Genomic DNA, 19,443 nt, shown 5'->3' on the forward strand with positions numbered 1-19,443 from the left:
AGAGTTCCGACTATCGTTGGGAAATTAAGCCACATTTTTGAAAGATGACGTGAGCGGCTTGTTGGACGAAACGTGTATTATTGAATCATAACACCTATTTAATAACAAAATAATAATTAACACATAGGAAAGAATAACTCTTGAACATCACCCCTGAGCGAAGCTAATTTGCTTTGTGGCTGCTAGATTGCAAAAAATTCGGACAATCTGCTAGAGTTATGAAACTCTTTTGATTTCTTGCTGTCATCTGGTCGTTTGGATTCATCAAACCCGTTTTCCTCCTAATCTCTTACTGGCCAATCCTTCACCTGACTATAAAGCCACATGTTGTGTAGAAACTAAATTTAGTGGCGTTTAACCCAAATTAACCCTGCTTGCAACTTGTTGGCAGTAACATGAACAATGATCGATAGCAAAATCAAAGTTGATAAAATGATAGGAGAAAAAAAGGACACTGAGGCTCACTGAAAAGGCTGAGTCACATCTGGAATAGATGAGTTGCTACATCATACTATGCTTGACTATACAGTAATCCTCAATTTACCACCACAAATGAGCCCAAAATTTCCATTGCTAAGCAAAACAGTTAAGTGAATTTTGCCCCATTTTATGATCTTTCTTGCCACAGTTAAGTGAATCACTGCACTTGTTAAGTTACTAACACAGTTGTTAAGTGAATCTAGCTTCCCTATTGAATTTGCTTCTATCTTAAAAGTGATCATATGACCTCAGGACACTGCAACTATCATAAATACATGACAGTTGCCAAGCTTTCTAATTTTGACCATGTGACCATGGGGATGCTGCAACAGTGTAAGTATGAAAACCGGTCATAAGTCATTTTTTTCAGTACTTTTGTAAGTTTGAATAGTTACTAAGCAAATGGTTGCAAGTTGAGGACTACTTGCATTCTATTGACTAAGCCATAATTGACTGGATTTGCACAACATACTGTCCTATACTTTATATCGTGGTTGACATCTACTATGGAGAAATTTATGAAATAGGCAAAATCAAAACAAATCATATGCAATGCATAATCAGATTTCATTTGCGCCATAAGCATATCTCTGTTCAAACTATGCTGGATAATAATAAATACGACCAATTAAAAAATTACTGTAAATGCCCTCAAAGTAAGAACTGTATAAATTTCATTAGATTAAAAAGAAATTATGTATATGCTTCTACTTGAATTCTGCTCCCTCTTTTTTCTCAAAAGATAGTTGAAGACATTCCACAATTACCTTGAAACCTGCCAAACTTGAAATGCAAATATCATGGTGAAAAAATCTCTGCCCATCCCTTAGTTAATATCAGGCCTGTTTAACAAATAAATGAAACACATATTCTCTGCTCATGTTCTTTATGAGAGGTGTGTGCAAAACACCTCCACTTACTAGAAGGAAAGGCGTCCTTTCTTTTTGAAATATGTGCAAATTCAGGAATCAGGGTGAGGCAGAAGATTTTGTAATTGAGAAAAAGTCATAGAGCTGTTGTGTGTTTCCCACCAAAAGATCATTGTTGTACTGAAGATTCAGACCCGTACCAGCCGGGCTTCAGGCGGGGATACAGCACGGAAACGGCATTGGTCGCATTGGTCAATGATCTCTGGAGGGCTCGGGACAGGGGTTGCTCCTCTGTCCTGGTCCTATTAGATCTCTCAACGGCTTTTGATACCATCGACCATGGTATCATGCTGCAGCGGTTGAGGGGGTTAGGAATAGAAGGAAACTGTGTTGCGGTGGTTCTTCTCCTTCCTCTCCGACAGCTCGCAGTTTGTGTTGGCAGGGGGGCAGAGGTCGACCTCAAGGCGCCTCGCTTGGGGGGTGCCGCAAGGGTTGGTCCTCTCGCCCCTTCTGTTCAACATTTATGTGAAGCCGCTGGGCGAGATCATCTGTGGTTTTGGGGTGAGGGTACATCAGTATGCTGATGATATGCAACTGTACATCTCTACCCCGGACCACCCCAATGATGCCCTTGACGTGATATTCCGCTGCCTAGAGGCCGTGCGGGTCTGGATGGGGAGAAATAGGCTCAAGCTCAACCCTTCCAAGACTGAGTGGCTGTGGCTTCCGTAGTCCTGATATAGTCAGCTGTCGCCATCGCTGTCTATAGGGGGTGAATCTTTACCCCCCACAGAGAGGGCTCGCAATCTGGGTGTCCTCCTGGACACATGGCTGTCTTTAGAAGAGCATTTGACGGCCGTGGCCAGGGGTTCCTTCTATCAGGTTCGCCTGATCCACCAGTTGCGTCCCTTTTTGGATCGGGATGCCTTGCACACGATCACTCACACCCTTGTTACCTCTCGGCTGGACTACTGTAATGCTCTCTACATGGGGTTCCCGTTGAAGAGCACTCGGAAGCTCCAACTAGTCCAGAATGCGGCCGCGCGGGTGATTATGGGTGCAACCCGTTGTGCTCATGTAACACCTCTCTTGCGCGAGCTGCACTGGCTTCCAGTGGTCTTCCGGATGCAATTCAAGGTGTTGGTTATCCCCTTTAAAGCGCTCCATGGCTCAGGACCTGGGTACTTACGAGACCGCCTTCTGCCACCAATAGCCTCCCACCGACAAGTTCGCTCCCACAGAGAGGGACTCCTCAGGGTGCCGTCAGCCAAACTATGTCGGCTGGCAACACCCAGGGGGAGAGCCTTCTCTGTGGGAGCTCCTGCCCTTTGGAACGAACTGCCCCCAGAAATACGGGGGGCACAATCTCTGACCTCCAAGTTTTTCGCTGTGCCCTCAAGACCGTGCTCTTCCAACAGGCAGGGCTATCTTTGTAAAGTAGTTTTAAATTCGTTTTAAATTTTTAAATTTTGGGGTTTTTAATGAAACTTGGCCATAAATGTAATAATTTTAATAATTTTTAAATTTAATTGGGATTTGTATTGTTTTTTACTTGGCTATGCACTGCCCTGAGTCCTTCGGGAGAGAGGCGGTATAGAAATAAAATTATCTATCTAAATTATCTAGATATTTGTGGTTTAGAAATAAATTAGCTCAGTCCCTGAATGAGCCAACCTCATGGCATTACAGAGGTTTGATCTTGTTTTTCTCAAACCAGTATAGAATCACTATGTGAAAATGCTCTGTCTAAAAGAGCACTGGTGGAGCAATGCTTAGAAGCAGTATTGCAGGCTAACTCTGCCCACAGTTTGGAGTTTGATCCTGATGTGCTCAAGGTTGACTCAGCCTTCCATCCTTCTGACTGCAGTAAAATGAGGACCCAGATTGTTAGGGACAACATGCTGACTGTAAACCACTCAAAGAGTGCTGTAAAGCACTATGGGGCTGTATATAAGTTTAAGTGCTATTGCTAAATGTGCAATGAATTATTTTGTTGTAAAAATCAAATACCCATGCTTCACATTTGTAGGAAGAAATGAAGAAATCAGGCAATTAGAATGATGAAAAATTAATCTTAAGAGTTTAATGATACATAAAATTCCAACCATGAAGTTTAGAGAACATAAATATAAAATTGTTTCTTACAAACAGTAACTTTCTGTACAATTGGCTTATGTACCAAATAATTTGGTAATGCAAAACCATCCAACATTATGGTTCCAGCAACAGTCAGCCTGATGTCTTCTGGAAGCTTGCAAACAGTTTCCCTATTATTTACAGTATTTTTATCCCAAAAATGAGGCAAACTCAGTTAAAAAAGTACTTTCTGACCAGGATTACAAGGGTTTCAATCAGACATTTTTTAGTTATGTTCAAAGATGACCCTTAAAAATAGAAATCATATTTCAACAGATGATTTAAAAGAAAAAACAATTGCAAAACAAAATAATATAAGAAATTTTCCAGCAAATTATTCTTGTTTGGAAATGATAGCTGTAACTTCCTTTCTTACATATTAACAATCCAATAATTAATTGATTATGGGCTTTCAAGTCAAATTGATTATGGGCCTTCAAGCAACAAAAAGATAGATTCACTATTCTTAATCTCTGACTTTCTCTGAATATAGCAATGAGTGATTTTATTAAATTATTTCAAAGACCTGTATAAAATTGACTCAAAGTAGTATGTGGTCTACTCTTTTTATTTCCTGCAATTTACATTAGTTCTGCTTTTGGAATATTGAAACATTTAAATTACTGCAACTTGGTCCGCATTGGGCTGCCTTTAAGGACCAGACTGAAGGCTCAGTTTGTGCAAAATGTAGTGACTTCAGTGCTCATGGGTGTTTAAGGGTACTTGTGACACCTTTCCTGAAGGCTTTACACTGGCCTATCAGTTTGGGGTTGTAATTTAAAGTCTTAATTAATAAAAAAAAAAAACAGTTGCAACTTTGAATGGTTGTATGGTACCTCAATTTATTATCACAATGAGTTACGACCACAATTCTGGGCTCAATTACAGTTGTAAATTGGTGGGCATATTGGCAGCAGAAGTGAGAAGACATTAGGAAGATGTGGAGGGTACATATAAAGTGGTTGTTGCCTCACCTTCCATTCAGTGTGGTAGAGTGGTTACGGAGTTGGACTAGTAGTGAGAGTGGAGACCCAGATTCTATTCCACTCTCAGGCCTAAAAGGTCATTAGGTGACTTTAGGCCAGCCCAAATCCCAAGGTAATGGTTGTGGGGAAAACAGAAAGGAATCTATGTAAGTCACATTACGTTCCAGTAAAAAAATGTGGGATATAAATGAAACAGATAAACAGACAAGCAGCTGGATGAATTCTTTGATTTTTGGAATTCTTTGATTTTTGGCAATGATCCAAGAGATCCATTGTATGTAATGCTGTCTCATCATTAGGCAATCAGTTTTATAATGGAGGACCCTACAGCCGCCTTCTACAATGATTTTAAAATTGTTGTTAATCTTTTCACTTGGGACTTATTTCTGGATAACACTACAATACTCAACTCTGGTTTCTGTACAGTTTACTACCTATGCACAGTTATTGGACACAGAAATAAGCAACAGGCCACATCCATACAAATGCCTTTCTCCAATCATATTTGGTTCTTCTCTAAAAATCCTTTCTCCCTTCATGCCTGCTCCTTCAAGAATAAGGAACAGGCCTTTCAAACTTTTACTGTACACTTCTAAACAACTGAACTTAGTATGATAATTGATAGAAGTTTATAAAAAATCCTATTTTTCAAAATCTCCAGAGGCATATTTGCTATAGAAGAACACATTTTTATTTTTCAGGTGTTTAATATCTGGAGGAATAGATAATTTTTGGAGTACCATTTTATTATTTCACAAAGTTTTTCATTAGTGATTTTGAGATATATCAGTCTCATTTATGCTATTCATAACAATTGCATTGCTTTATGTTTTTATAGTTTTAGGTATGTATTTTTATAATGTATTTTAAGCACTGTTCAGAAAGCTGTACTCACTAGTATTTTTCTGCAGTTATGTATTTCTTATTGTTTACAGGCATTCAGAATCCTGAATGTATGTAAAAGTACCGATGAATGAATTTGGAGTTGCCATGGTATTTGTACCATTTATTTGTAAAAATATCCATCTGAATGCATTTTAATATTACTGTAATTTGCAGATAAACGAGCCCATTACAATAATACAGCATTCAGTAGTTGAAAGGATATTAAACTTGAGTGCACCCAGCCTATGGTTCAAAGTAATATTTCATATCCATTTTTAAAACCACATAATGTAACACATTGATTAATTCAAATTCCATATTTTAAAAAATTAGCACAAACCATTCAACAATATTTCATACTGTTTATTACAAATATTTCATACAAAATGTAACACTGGCACCAGATTCATGACACCATGGTTTGTAAAGATATATTGCACATGCTAAAAGCATAAAATATACAGACAAAACTACAAAACATTAGATATTGGCTTTTTAAAATGTATGTCACTGCATTACAAACACAGATAGCTGCATTTAATACACACTCAAGATTGTCACCATTTTAAAACATCCTTCCCAATAACACTGACTTAAGGTTTGCTTTGTGTAATAAGAAAATGTATAAATTCCTATACAAATTTAGCATATTAATTTTATGTCAACACAAATATTTTTTTTTAAAAAAGACAAAGCCGTAAAGCTTTGAAACGAAAACATATAGGTATTATATTGCTTCAGTATGACTCAAATGAAGGAAAGACATGTTCACAATAGATATCCAGCATACACAAATATAAAAAGGCACTCTAAAAGTTTCTTACATTATGAAACTCAGGTGCATTATCAAGTTTCTAAACAGAGAAGACAAGAAATTGAATTTACTCAATTCATAGTTAAATACAAAGGTTTGCTATAATAGTACCAAAACACAACATGGTGCCCTTTTAGTAGTGATACAGATATCCCCTGAGCTAGTTTATCTTAACACTTGAAACAATACAGATCAGCAAGGGGTAAGTGCCATGCATTGTAACCTGGCAGCTGAAGTTTCACATGAATGGAATACAAGCTGCTAACACAGAACTGTAACTATAGAGAGGTGCATGCGTTATTACTCACCTTCTAGATCATGCTTCTCAATCTTTATCAAATCAACACCACTGATGTCAGTAGAATAGTGCTTATCTTTTGACAAAAGCTAATCAAACAAATCAAAACAGGCCATAACTGACATTTATTATTATAGTTAAAATACAGTACCTTATCTGCTACTAAACCGTATTGCCATTTAGATAAGAAAGCAATTAGAATGGAATCCATAGTCCACTGACACTAACTGCAAATTTCCCATTTTAATTAAGATGGTTTTATTACTCTTTTATATGGAAATAATACATATAAAAGAGATAGGTAAGCATATATTTGGAGAAGATGGCACTACAAATGAATATAGGTCTATTCAGAAACAATCTCTTTTAAGTTCAAAAGATTGTATAGCCAAGGATTTTAGCCCAATAGTCTTTTCAAGACAGTAGGCTGGGATTGTTGATAGGACAGAAACACATAATGTAGTCTGAACTCAGGAATTCAAACTATATTCTATTATATTTCTACATAGCTGTGCAGAGGATTTTTAGCATAAAGTGTTGAAAAATGTATTTATAGAAGTCACTATCAAATCATTCGGGTGAGTAGATCATTGTATTGTGAATAACTCCAATGCTGTAGAAGATTTCTGTTTGCATGGTGGACTGTCCTTTGACCTCTGTTCCCCACATTTGCTCTCCCCATACCCTCCTGATGTTTTGTGGAGGCTACAGTGTGTATGTGTGTGTGTGTTTCTTGGTGACTAGCTTGATATGATCAGCCAAGAAGAAGGAAGAAGAAAATGAGACTTTTTACTCAATTCTACATGGAAACATTGGTGTTTTGTTTCAAGTGATGTTTAATAATATTTAGTACTGTTCTAGAGAACTCACTTCAATTATAAAACATTATAATACTAAGAAAGAAAACTTATAGATTTGTAAGTGTAATTTGATTTCCCTGATTGTTTGGTGATCCATTTTTTTTGGTCATTCTGTTTATTTCATGTCTTCCTTCATAGTTATACCATTATAACCAAATGCATTGCTTCTTTTTTGGAAAAAAAAAAACCCACAACAGCAAACTATTGTTATTAGATGATAAGTAGGATCCAGATGACTCACAACTATGAGGGCATCTCCATGCAACCACCATTGCCATTCTATAAATTCAGAATTATTCTGGCATCAACCTGTTATAGTCCTGAGCTGCTGAAAACCCCTCATGAGTTGATTAACTTTCTTTATAATGGACCAACAGGGATGTACCAAAAATGACATTCAAGTTGTGCCCCACCCCCTCAATTTACTTCCATACTTTCCTTTTCTAGAAAAGCGGAAAAAGAGAAAAAAAGAGAGACAGTGAAAAAACATGCACAAGAATGTAAGGTCTTTATAGCTGGAGCTGCAAAGCCACATTTCTACAACACTAAAGCCTGGCAAAAGGACATGAAGCGATAGTGCTATGGCAGCTTAGGAGTTATGGGAAAATGTGAGGTGAGAGTTCCCACCAACAAGAAAACAGCCTATCCCCAAGCTCTAATGTGAAAAGTGGAAAATGAGGGAATTCTCTTTCAGCTACAGCTGAGCTCTGCTACCTAATAAAAATCATAATGTGAAATTATAGAGTGTTGCTCAGATGCAAGTGTGGCATGAAACCTCTCGGTTCTTCTATACCAGAATTTATTAAAGTGTGGTCTTAGGACCAGAGGTGGTATTCAGCCGGTTCTCTCCGGATCGCATGAACTGGTAGTGGCAACGGCGGGAGGCTCTGCCCACCCTCATGTAACACGCGCCTACTGCGCATGTGCAGAAGGCTGTGCGCATGTGCAGATAAGGTGTGTGTGCTCACATTTGCGAACCGGTAGAGAAGGTAAGTGAATCCCACTGCTGCTTAGGACCCTTGGGAGGGGGGGTCCCCTCAAATCTATAAAATCAAAATTATTTGCCCACCTAGATTGAAAAGTAATACAGTATTAAAATCCCATCAACAATCACAAGAAGCAAGAGTGTCAATTTTAATTCTTAATATACTAAATATATTATAGATAAATATAACCCATTCAGCCACAAATTCTTTTGGAGTCCTCCATGATTTTTAAAAGAGGGAGGAGATCCTGAGAGAGAAAAAAAGTAACACTGTTCTATGCCAAAAGATTTTAACAAACAGAAATTACTCAATATTAGCCTTTTCCTCTTAAAGCACATTTAGAACATACAGTAATATCTCACTTCCTGAAGTGCCGTAAAACTGGGCTACTATGCTCTATAAAATGAAGGTACTCTTAATGATTGGCTCATTAATGAAGTTTGTGACTTGTGCAGCCTTGGGAGATATCCAAGTGAAATTTTTGCTGAACAGTCAAGAAAACAAAGTGACTTTTCTACATTATCCTCACTTCTTTCATTTCCTTTTTTTTTTTTCCAAAAACTAACTAAGGTGTAAAACTACTTTTTATAAATGATTACGGTATTTCTGCTGGGAAGCACCCATAATTTCACTGCAAAATTTTAATTGTGGGTTTTAAGGAATATCCAGTAGTCCTCAGAATTTAACAAACACCTTAAAACCCACAATAGGATTTAACATTCTCTGTATTTAATAGGAATCAAGGCAATAACTAGTGAGGGCCTCTTACATTATAGTTCCTAGTCATGTACAAATATCATTTAAAAATACATATATGCTAATATTGCAATTTCAAAATGTGTGCATAAATATTGCCTTTTTCTTAAAAACTCATAATTACCATTTTGTATTTTAGAGGTCTGTAACAATTTTTACTCAATTCTACACTTGCATTCTTCAGAAAAATAGTCTCTTTTTATTTTATCATAGTCTCTTTTTATTTTATCAATGCTACAGAATGCAAATTGTAGTATGAAAAACTTCTCTAAGACCTGGTTGAAAGTGTGTGTCATGATGGAGAATTTTGTTAATAACATGGATCAAATTGAAAACCTGGAGAATATTTTATTACCCTAAATCATGGGTGTCAAACTCGCAGTGTCACGTTGTTGTCACGTGATGTATCACAACTCCCCTTTGCTAAAATGGGTGGGTGTGGCCAGCACATGACGGTCCGGCCCATGGGCCACGAGTTTAACACCCCTGCCCTAAATCATTCAAATAGAGCTTTGGTAGTAAATGTTCCTAGAATAGAAGTGCATAACTTTGTGCTTATTTATATTGTGAGAAAAAAATTAATTTCTGATATGTTAATCAGTAGTTGGGACAAAAAAAAAATCAGTCATGTGGCAAAAAGATCAATTGATTTATGGGAATATTTCTGATCCTAGTTTTTCTTTTGGTATTTTGCTGGGAATTTTCTCTCAATACACTGGCTGGGGGTTAAAAAAAGGAACAACTGAGAGTTTCAGTCAGTTTTAGTGGTACCTTTTCATCTCAGACATTTTTGTTTATGAGTGTAACTACAAAATGGCTGAAATCTGAGGAACACTGTCACCTATCTGAGAATAAAGAGTCTCCTACGAGGATTACGTTTTAGATGTGTGCAAAGCATTTTGAATTTGTAACACTTCTTCAAATACTGGTACAGTAGAGCAACAGAACAGTTTCAGTGAAATCAGAACAATATTGTGCAGAAACAGCTGTTTCAAACTGGAAATGTTTTGTAACTTCCATTACAATGCAAGATGTCTGTTTCTATTTTTTGCAATGTATAGCCCAGAATGAAAATACATTTGACTTAGATGAAGATGCAGTCTCAAGATGGAAGCTTTTCCGGCAAATCTTGTTTATAGAAGCAAAGTGAAACTTTGTTACGTTTTACTGATCATCCAAGAATCAATTCACATATTCTGTCTCTAACATACTTCGATATATAGCAATGAGTGGTTATGTTAAATTATTTCAAATATCTGTGTAGAATAGATAACAAAGTAGCAGATAGTCTACTACTTCTGTTTCGGGTTTTTTTAAAAATTGTATTTTGCTTCCATAAACGAGGAAGTACACTTTCCTCTTGATTCCACAATTCTCCTTTTGAACTTTGACAAATTTTCACCACCACCCTTTTAAAGACTAAATCACACATTTTTTCCTTTATATGTTCCCCTCTGCTCTGCCAAAAAATACTATGCAATGTACTCCTCCACTGCGTTTGACAAAATGTGCATGAAGCTATTCCCAGCTGGCTGCATAAGAGCTGAAAATGATAACTGTGTGCATTTGTTCCATCAATCTCAGCACACTAAATTTGCTTAAATTCATAGCTAATAACACATTATAGAATTAAAAAGGAGGACAAACCATGGTCAATTTTTCTGGGCACTTGTTTCATTTCAAATAAATATAAACACATTTAACATTACAAGTACGAACACTAGTCTGGAAAAATAAACTGTGATCAACACATCATCATCATTGGTTACAAATGTCAAAGTATCTACTAGAAATAACCCAAGACTCTTAATTACAGAAAACACTATTTGTGCATTGGTGATTAGAAAAGTTACTTGATTTTTTCCCCTTGCATTATTAAAAAAATAATAAAGTCTTCTGAAGCCTTTTGGTCCTCATGGTATAGCTGGTTAGTTCTTTATATTTTAAGAGTCTCACTCTTCTTTCTGTACACCTTTCTCAGGCGAGGAAAAGGGTCCGTTTGACCTAGAAGCTTTGGCAGAAGGAGTAGATATTCATAATGCAAATGTTTAAAAAGTAAATTGACGCCAGCAGGACTGTTTAGTACAACCCAATTCCCTTCTGTATGATTACTTAACTTTTCCACTTTATGTTTTGGTTTTGTCTCCTGTTTGCATCTTAGCACAGCAATGGTAAATAAGAAGGACTGTAATCTATCTTGTGGTATATTTTCCAAAAAAGTCAGACAATGCTTATGATAAAAATCACATTACACATAAAGATAACAAAAAGTCAATTCAAATGAGCAGGGTGAAACATTTAGGTGCGTTAGGCATTATATTTAGAACTGATTTTTCATAAAACAAATAATTGCTGGACAGCACAGGTAAGACAAGTTCCCAAGGATCCCTACTTGGAGAGTGCAAATAAACCATGCATGCTTGTGCTGAATGGTAACAAAAATAAGGCATATCTCATCTGCCTTTACAATAATCTCTTTGCTGCAGCTGCAGGTGGGTATGTTGCGACTGTGGCAAACAAGATTTGATCCTAATGATTTTAAATTGCAAATGGAAACAGCAAATACCTATTGTTTTAAAACACCTATTGGGTATTACTGTGATGAATTTAGAAGTCTGAATTGCCACAGAAAATGGTGATGTTGGCAGTATTTGTTCAAACCCAAATCAAAATTTGTGGCTTTACCTTTGGTTTTTATAACAAAGATACCTACAAATGAAGACTATATATCTATACAAGAGATACTAGAAATGGGAAGGTCTTCTGATAATCCAGAAACACCCTACTTGATAAATGACTTTATATCAGCAGTTTAATATAGCTAACATATTAATATAAACATAACAGTTCCCTGTTTACTTGTGCTGTCAAAACAGAAAAAGGCAGCTTCTTTTTTCTGCATATAATAGGAGGTAGAGACTTCCAGGGGAGCCCTTAGAATTTATGGAAAGCACAGTAGTGCTGGAAGCAAAACATTAACTAGAGTGCATTTTTAAAAAATCCTTAAATTTTCTAAAAGGCTCTATTTATTTGCAAATTTTAGTCTTTGCTGTTCTCATTCATAAATGATGGTGAGGTGAAATTCAGGTGTTTCTAAAGAAAATTTCAGATTAAATGCAAATGCAATCAAGAAAGGGGCACTGAATGTTAAAAAGTCAAAATGTTTCAGAATCAGAATCATTGTCATTGTATCCATTTTCTGCTCCTTCATCATTCATTAAGGTTTTACTATATGAGTTAAGAGTGTTGCTCATATTGGAGCTATTGCAGAGAAGAGTCCTGCTCAAATGGTCTTTTTTAAAAGAAACGAAGTTGAGTGGCGTCATTGTACTGGAAGGAGAAAAAGGCATCATGGTAGCCAAAATGAGTGCCAGGCAGTCAGCCACGTCTTTGTTAGGAGCGCAAGCCAGGGCTGGTGTATGACCTGGGCACAAATGCAGACAAAGCCATGGTTAGTACTAAGGGAACTAGGAAAAGATCTGAGCATTCCTTGGATACATCTCCAGATGAGCTCATAGCTAGGAGATGTATGTTTAGTCACCATCACAGCAGACAAAGCCAGGGTTACTTTAAAATTAGACATGCTGGGAAGGTACATAATTCACAAAGTGGTTCTCATAACAAGCACTATTTAATATAAAGCAAAAGGCAACTTAAATTCTCCACAAAATGAAATAAAAACAGGTAGACCACAGTCCTGGAGGACAATGTGAATCAATATGAGCCAAGACACTGTTAGACTTAAATCACAAGACAGAAGTTCATATAAGAGTTATTCTGAGAGCAATGGCTTTCACTCAAAAGAAACTGTGATATTTAAGAAAACAAATTAGTAACATAGATTATTGTATTTTTTACAAAAATAATAATCTGATTAGCATTAATATAGTGGATGATTAACTCTGCAATATTTTCTATTAGAAAGTTAAATAAATAATCCAGATGTTCAATGTTAGCTAAATTCAATCATGTTTATTAAAATGTGACAGCTGAGTCTCCCTCTGTAGGACAAGCAATGTTCTCTTTACTATATATTGGATATTAAGATAGGGAAATCTTCTCTCGTATGGAAAGCGAAAAGTAGGTGGCTTCTTAAGAAAGTGGTTAGTTTTTTCCTTCTGCTTATATGTTTCCAGAATATCAGGGAAGCTTGTTGGATATTCCATGACAAATAGCATTACAGAAATTGGATGTCACTACACATACAAGCACATACACAGTCTTTTTTAAGTTTCTGCACTGTGCAATGATAAGGAGGCTTTATAACTTTCCACATAGAAGAGAAATAAAGTATCAACAACAACAGGAACAATAACAATCTATAGAAAAAGACATTGGTATTTCCTTTCCTTAGTTTAAACACAGTGCAAATGAGACTAGCTTCCCAGTTAGGTCTTTCCTAACTTTCAGGAAATTGAAATCAAAAGTTTTCACTTCTGTTCTTGGTTAAATATGGCTTTCTAAAGCAATGTTTAATATTAGTTAAAACTATATTTGCTGAAGCAGATGAATTTTTCAGAACTCCCTGTTGCTAGACAGGAAATAGGAAGAATATTCAGCCCCAAGGGGAGAAAAGGTTCATTACATTTCACTAACCTAATGAATGAAGACTAAACACAAATGTTATGGGCAATCTACAGTCAATATTTCAAAAATTATTGTGGTGCACTAAATGCTAGATTGCCTATTTAAGATATGATATTAAAAAAACCACAGCTTTTAGCAAACCATCAACATGCTATGAAAGTGCAAAAGATGTTCATAGACTACATATTTGCTAAAAAAAAAAAACCAATACACCTACTATTAGTGGATTGCCTTTTATACACACACACACATAATATGGAAATTGATACGGATGCCATCTGTACTTATAATAATAATTTATTTAGAATATGGACTTCCATGCAGCATTAAGTTATTTAATGGATGTTTTCTATCTGCTATGAAAATAAAGGGAAGCTGCAGAATAGTTCTGAAGCCATACAGATCCAATTACAGTTTCATTTTAATTCAAAAACTGTATCTATATAAATAAATGGCACAAAACCATTTTCCGATGGAAATGAAGGACATAGTGCCGTAGCCTGTTTCATGTAGAATGTTAATTGAAAAAGTAGTTGAACTTTACTTCAAAACTGTAAGACAACATTCGTTACCACAGACAGTGGTAGACTAACTCAGGGCACTCAGGGCAGCCATTAGTATATCCTCTTTTGTGTACCATCAATTGGCTGCCAATCACTATTGCAACCTTTCAGCAATAGCAGCAGCACTAGATATGTATCACATAATCAGAGCAACAACTGTGCACTTGTAATGTCTACTGGAATACATGCCTTATGCTGGTGCTTACTAGCTGCTTGCTAAGACTTTCCCAACCATTTTGACTGTGAGGCTTTCACAGATGTCAACTACTAATGTAGCTAGACAGTGTAAGCCAGTATTATAGCATGATCTCAAAATTGTGAAAATAGTCTGAATGTCTTGTTCCTTGCCAACTTTTTGCAGCTGCCCAATCTTGTTGGGAGTTTTTTTTTAAAATTTAGATCTTGCTAAATCAGCCTGTCCTACAAAATGGTTTTGGATATGCCTCAGGGGTGAAATTAAAAATTCCCCCTACCGGTTCTGTGGGCCTAGTTTGTTGGGGGAGGTCATGTGACTGGGTGGGCATGGCCAACTCGACATCACTCACATCGAGAGGCTCCTCACTGGCCCCTCTCCTCCCAGCCACTCCTTGTCACGAATGGCAGGAAAATTGGGAGGGAAATATTCCTACCTACCATCCTTCCCTCAGTCTGTGCTGAGATTGAGGAATGGATGACAGGCAGGAAAATCCCCTTCCCCATTTTCCTGCCTTTCACAAAAACGGCTCCATTCCAGCTGCTCCCCACCCTGTCCCCCTCCCTCCTGGGGACTACCTTAAAGAGACAGGCTGCAGCAGCTCTGTTCTGAATGGAGGGAGAAAAGTTAGCATTCTCTCTGCTACATTTAACATTGAATTCTGTGGAATATCGAGCGGCCAGAAGAGGTGAGCAGCTACCGGCCAATGGTGGGTGGGGCCAAGGAGGGGTAATTACTACCAGTTCAGTGAACTGATGCCCATAATCCCTAGCGGTTCACCCGAACCGGTCCGAACCGGTAGGATTTCACCCCTGATATGCCTTAATGGTTATAATGCTTAGTAAATTCCTTCAAAGCACACAAAATTACAAATAAGTTACTCATCTCATTGGATGAAAGTGCAACCTCTAGGAATGATTACTGAAATAAGAAAATCAATGCTTGAATCTTATTTAAAGCTTTCTGAATAAACTGAATCAGGGCTAGTAATGAAGAATTGCTGGGAGGATGGGTTCTGTTGTTAAGGAGTTCTATTATAAAAATCTCTATGTAAGTGTTTGCCTTTCCTCCTGTTAGTGGGCAGAGCCTTGTATTCTGTCCCCTGTAAAGTTCAATAAATTTGGCTGAAGCAGATGGTTTTCACTTGTATATTGGATCTAGGGATTTTTGCCCTAGTGTCAACAGTGGGATTTGTTATACATTTATCAGCAAACCATTGGTGGAGTTGTGTAATTATACAAAAATACTTTTTATAAGGCGGTCTCGCTTAACAATGGTAACTGGGACCAGAATTTCCATCACCATGCTGTTTAGGAACAGAAATGTCAGCACTTCCAGTTGCCTTCATTAAGTGAAATCATCACAGATTGAAACTACTAATCTTTTTCAAGATTTCACAGAATTGGGAAAAATGCCTTCTCCAAAAACTGAGGAAGAAGATTGGTATGTGTTTGTGTGTCTGTTTCTGTAGGCATATCTTATTTCAGTCCTTTCTTCTTATTAAAAAGAAATTAAAATGTTTAACTGCCATCATACAATTCAAAATTATTTGTTGAAGAACTAGTTTTGCCTTTTTAATAAAAAGTACTTTGCATACAGTAACAGGCCTTCCTTCCCCCATGAAATGCCTTTAGAATTGTATGGCCTTTTTGAATATTAAGAAAAATATCTCTTCTTTAAAAAGTAAGGAAAGGAGTCAATGACTTCATAAAAACATGCCAGTATTTTTTGGTATAGCTTTTCTTCAAAAGTTCAGTTCCTATTTTTGGATTCTAGTTAGTATTTTACTTGTGAATGTGCAATATCTGGCCAATAGTATTAAGTATATGCTTCAGACATCCATATGAATATTTAGCATATTTAATATAAATCTCCTTTCAAACATGACAGTACATGCCAAATGGATTTAAGCTTCTCTCAATGATTTGTAATGTAGTATATAGGAATGATTTATGAGAAACCTTCATCCAAAGCACTCAGGGCCTGCAAAGCTAAGCACATAAGATCCAGATTGAGATATGCTTGATCATAGATTAGTGTACTTTTTCTAGAAGGTTACCATCTAATGATCAGTTGCAATAGTATATGTGAGTTCAAGATGAAAAGTGTTTTGCCTAAATATTATTCATTATATTATTCATTACATTTCACCCAAGGCCACAAAATGGCAGTGACTTGTTGTGGAATGAACAGGAAATAATTATAACTTCATAAAGAATGAGGATACAGTTAAAAATTATGTTATAGCCTTTGCATTCTTCCATAAAATGAATGTATTTTAATACATTTAAAATGCAGCCCTCTTCCTTATAGGATGCCTTTATAAAACTAGAAAATTCTATGTTTTGTTACTTTACATAAGGTATAGTCAACAAAATGTTGCACATGAAATAATGGGACTTGTTTTTATATAATAGTTTAAATAGAACTGTGTTTGTGATAACACAAATTCTATTTTTGCAATTTGGAAATTAATAACCAATGTCAGCAAGCTTAAAAATATTTAGAAACACATATTAATATGTAATGAATAATGGCTGCTAATGTATTGTTCATAAATGATAATATGAATATCTTCACTTACCATTTTCATCTACTGCCTGTACACATGCTCCCTTTGCTAACAATTCCTCAACTACCATCTTCAAGCCATTCTGTGCAGCAATATGAAGAGGTCTAGAAAATGTAATATCTAGATTCAGTAGGTTTGATGTATTTCAAAAAGTCTACTATAATACTATGCACAGTTTGTTCAAGTGCTTAACTACATTAAAACACTATGTGAACTCTGATTTCTAACTGCAAAAGTATAAATTATATGACACTTTACTGTTATCAAAATTGTTAAATAAAAATACACGTTAATTAAAATTATACTCACGTTTGCAATGCATTGTTTTTTGCATTAATAAGGCTCGGTTCTTGTATCTTGTCAAGTATCAACAAGGCACATTTTTCATGACCCTGAAAAACAAACACACACATTATATCTAACTATATTTGGAACATTCTAGAACGCATAGTTTTTTAAATCTGATCTTAGTTAATTATTAAAGGAAGTTTAGCAGATATGAGAACAGAGATTTCCATCTGAAAACTTTGGAAATGCATTAAGCTGAAAGAATGAGATGCTTTTATTGAAATGTATTTATTAGTTTATTAGAACTTTTCATTCCTTCTAATGGTAGAACTTGTAGCTTGTCTATATTTCCCTCCCCTGCCAGTGATGTACTGCGGGTGGGGGTTGGGGAGACAAACAAGCTACAAGTTCTACAGTAGAAGGAATGAAAAATAATGAAAGGTCACCACCTGCCTCTTGTTTTCTACTTAGCCAAAGCCAACATACTGCAGATGGGGGTGGGGGGATACAATCAGTTACAGCAAATCATGATATTCAAGCAAAGGAAAAAATGATGTAAATTGTTCCTCAGGTTTAAAGAGTTTTCCTTGTTCTGTAAGCTTCCTCTGTCACCATTGACTGTTAACTGTTTGACTCAGTAATGTCTGACTGAAAGAAAACCCAAGAATTGTAAAAATACTGCTATAAATCTGGGTTGTTGTTGTTTTTTAAAATTCACTTTACCTTGTTTTATCTTATTTAAAAGATTTCTTTTGGCACCTATCTTAAATGCAACTCACAACAATAAAACAATTAGCCATAAAATCATAATCATAAAACCATAAAATCAAATAACAGGAGTTCCCTAGGATAAGACAGAGTGATTATTGTCTGTAGGATTATTTCCCTTAAGAATATAATAGTGAAGACTCACAGGAGCTGATAAGTAAATATATAAATGGGAAAGCTATCTTGGGTTATGGATTCATACAAAATTAGAAATTCTCAGAACTAACAAAAAGCAAACAATCTACCATATTATCTACAAGCTAAAAAACTATACTCTAAACTTTATCATTTGTCTGCATCTTACACCAATGGAACATTCAATTTTAAAAATGCAGTATTATGGGGCTCTTTTCAGACTGTTAGCAGACATATCAATCTTTTCCAAAATCTGGCATTCTGTTTTTCTTATTTCTTTCTTTTAGCCTCACTTCATACCCCAGACACCGAATAACCAAGAGGAAGAGTAGTTATCACTGGATTGTTTTAAATCTCTCCATTTTTATTACTGTCATTTTTCTTAATGCAAAATGTGAAAGTACCTCAGGATTCCGGTGATATTTAACTAACGCTATATTAGTAGGAAAATAATTTGCTATTAAAATGTGCAATGCACAATATGGACATCAGTTCCTGTGGGGATCAGTATGGCACAGGACTGTGGTATTTCAGTGTTGCCATTTCCAGGGCATAGAATATACAGGTAGTTCTCATCCTCCAGTTGCCTTGTTTAAGGACCACTCAAGTTACAAGTGGTATGAAAGTTTTACAACCAATCAATTGTCTCATCATATGGTCATGTGATCACCAATTGAGTTCTTTGCAACTGGCTTGTAACAAGTAGTTAATTAAGTTTAAGTTTACTTTATTTTCATTGCACCTTGTACAACGAAATTAAATGCCATATTCAGTGTACATTATACATAAAAAATAAAAACACACATTCTTCACGTTCTATACAATTGAATTGAAAACTCCTGATATTGCATTAATATTGCACTATACAGTAGAATTCTGGGATAAAAGCTGTTTTTCAGCCTATTTGTCCTTGTTTTTATTGTCCTGTACCATCTGCCAGATAGTTATAGTTCAAAAAAAGGGTGCCCAGGATGAGATGGATCTTTACGAATGTATTGAACTTTCTAAGGCAGCGGGAGCTATAAAGCTCTTACAAAGAGGGGAGAAGGCAACCATGATCCCCTGGGCAATGATGTTAACCCTCTGGAGCACTGTCCTATCTGCCACAGTGCAATTGGCAAACCATACATAGGTGCAGTAAGTTAAAATACTCTCTATGGTGCAGCAGTAGAAGGTCACCAGCAATTAATAGTGAAAGCAGAAGTAAAATAATAAATCACAGTTATGTGTTATTTCATTTAATGATCATGGTGCTTAGGGACAATTA

The 19,443-nt window shown here is 36.1% G+C and overlaps 1 protein-coding gene across 8 annotated transcripts in view; it reads right to left on the reverse strand.

The window, feature by feature from the left end:
• Positions 1-5,704: 5,704 nt before the first annotated feature.
• The window catches only part of ANKRD44 (ankyrin repeat domain 44), a 139,433-nt gene continuing 125,694 nt past the window's right edge, over positions 5,705-19,443 (reverse strand). For 4 of the 8 annotated variants that reach the window (XM_087882129.1, XM_034429972.3, XM_087882128.1 and 1 more), the window contains 3 exons: positions 17,295-17,377; positions 16,998-17,089; positions 5,705-11,081 (listed from right to left, as the gene is read on the reverse strand). In XM_087882129.1, the coding sequence (XP_087738255.1) occupies positions 11,023-11,081; positions 16,998-17,089; positions 17,295-17,377 (234 nt within the window). In that variant the 3' untranslated portion in view covers positions 5,705-11,022. Of the gene's footprint in view, positions 12,495-16,997; positions 17,090-17,294; positions 17,378-19,443 lie in introns of all 8 variants that reach the window. The other 4 variants (XM_034429946.3, XM_034429929.3, XM_034429937.3 and 1 more) reach the window with 1 other exon arrangement.

Source organism: Pantherophis guttatus, chromosome 1, assembly GCF_059756535.1.
Source record: "Pantherophis guttatus breed Tessera chromosome 1, ASM5975653v1, whole genome shotgun sequence".
In the NCBI taxonomy this organism is placed as follows: Eukaryota; Metazoa; Chordata; class Lepidosauria; order Squamata; family Colubridae; genus Pantherophis; species Pantherophis guttatus.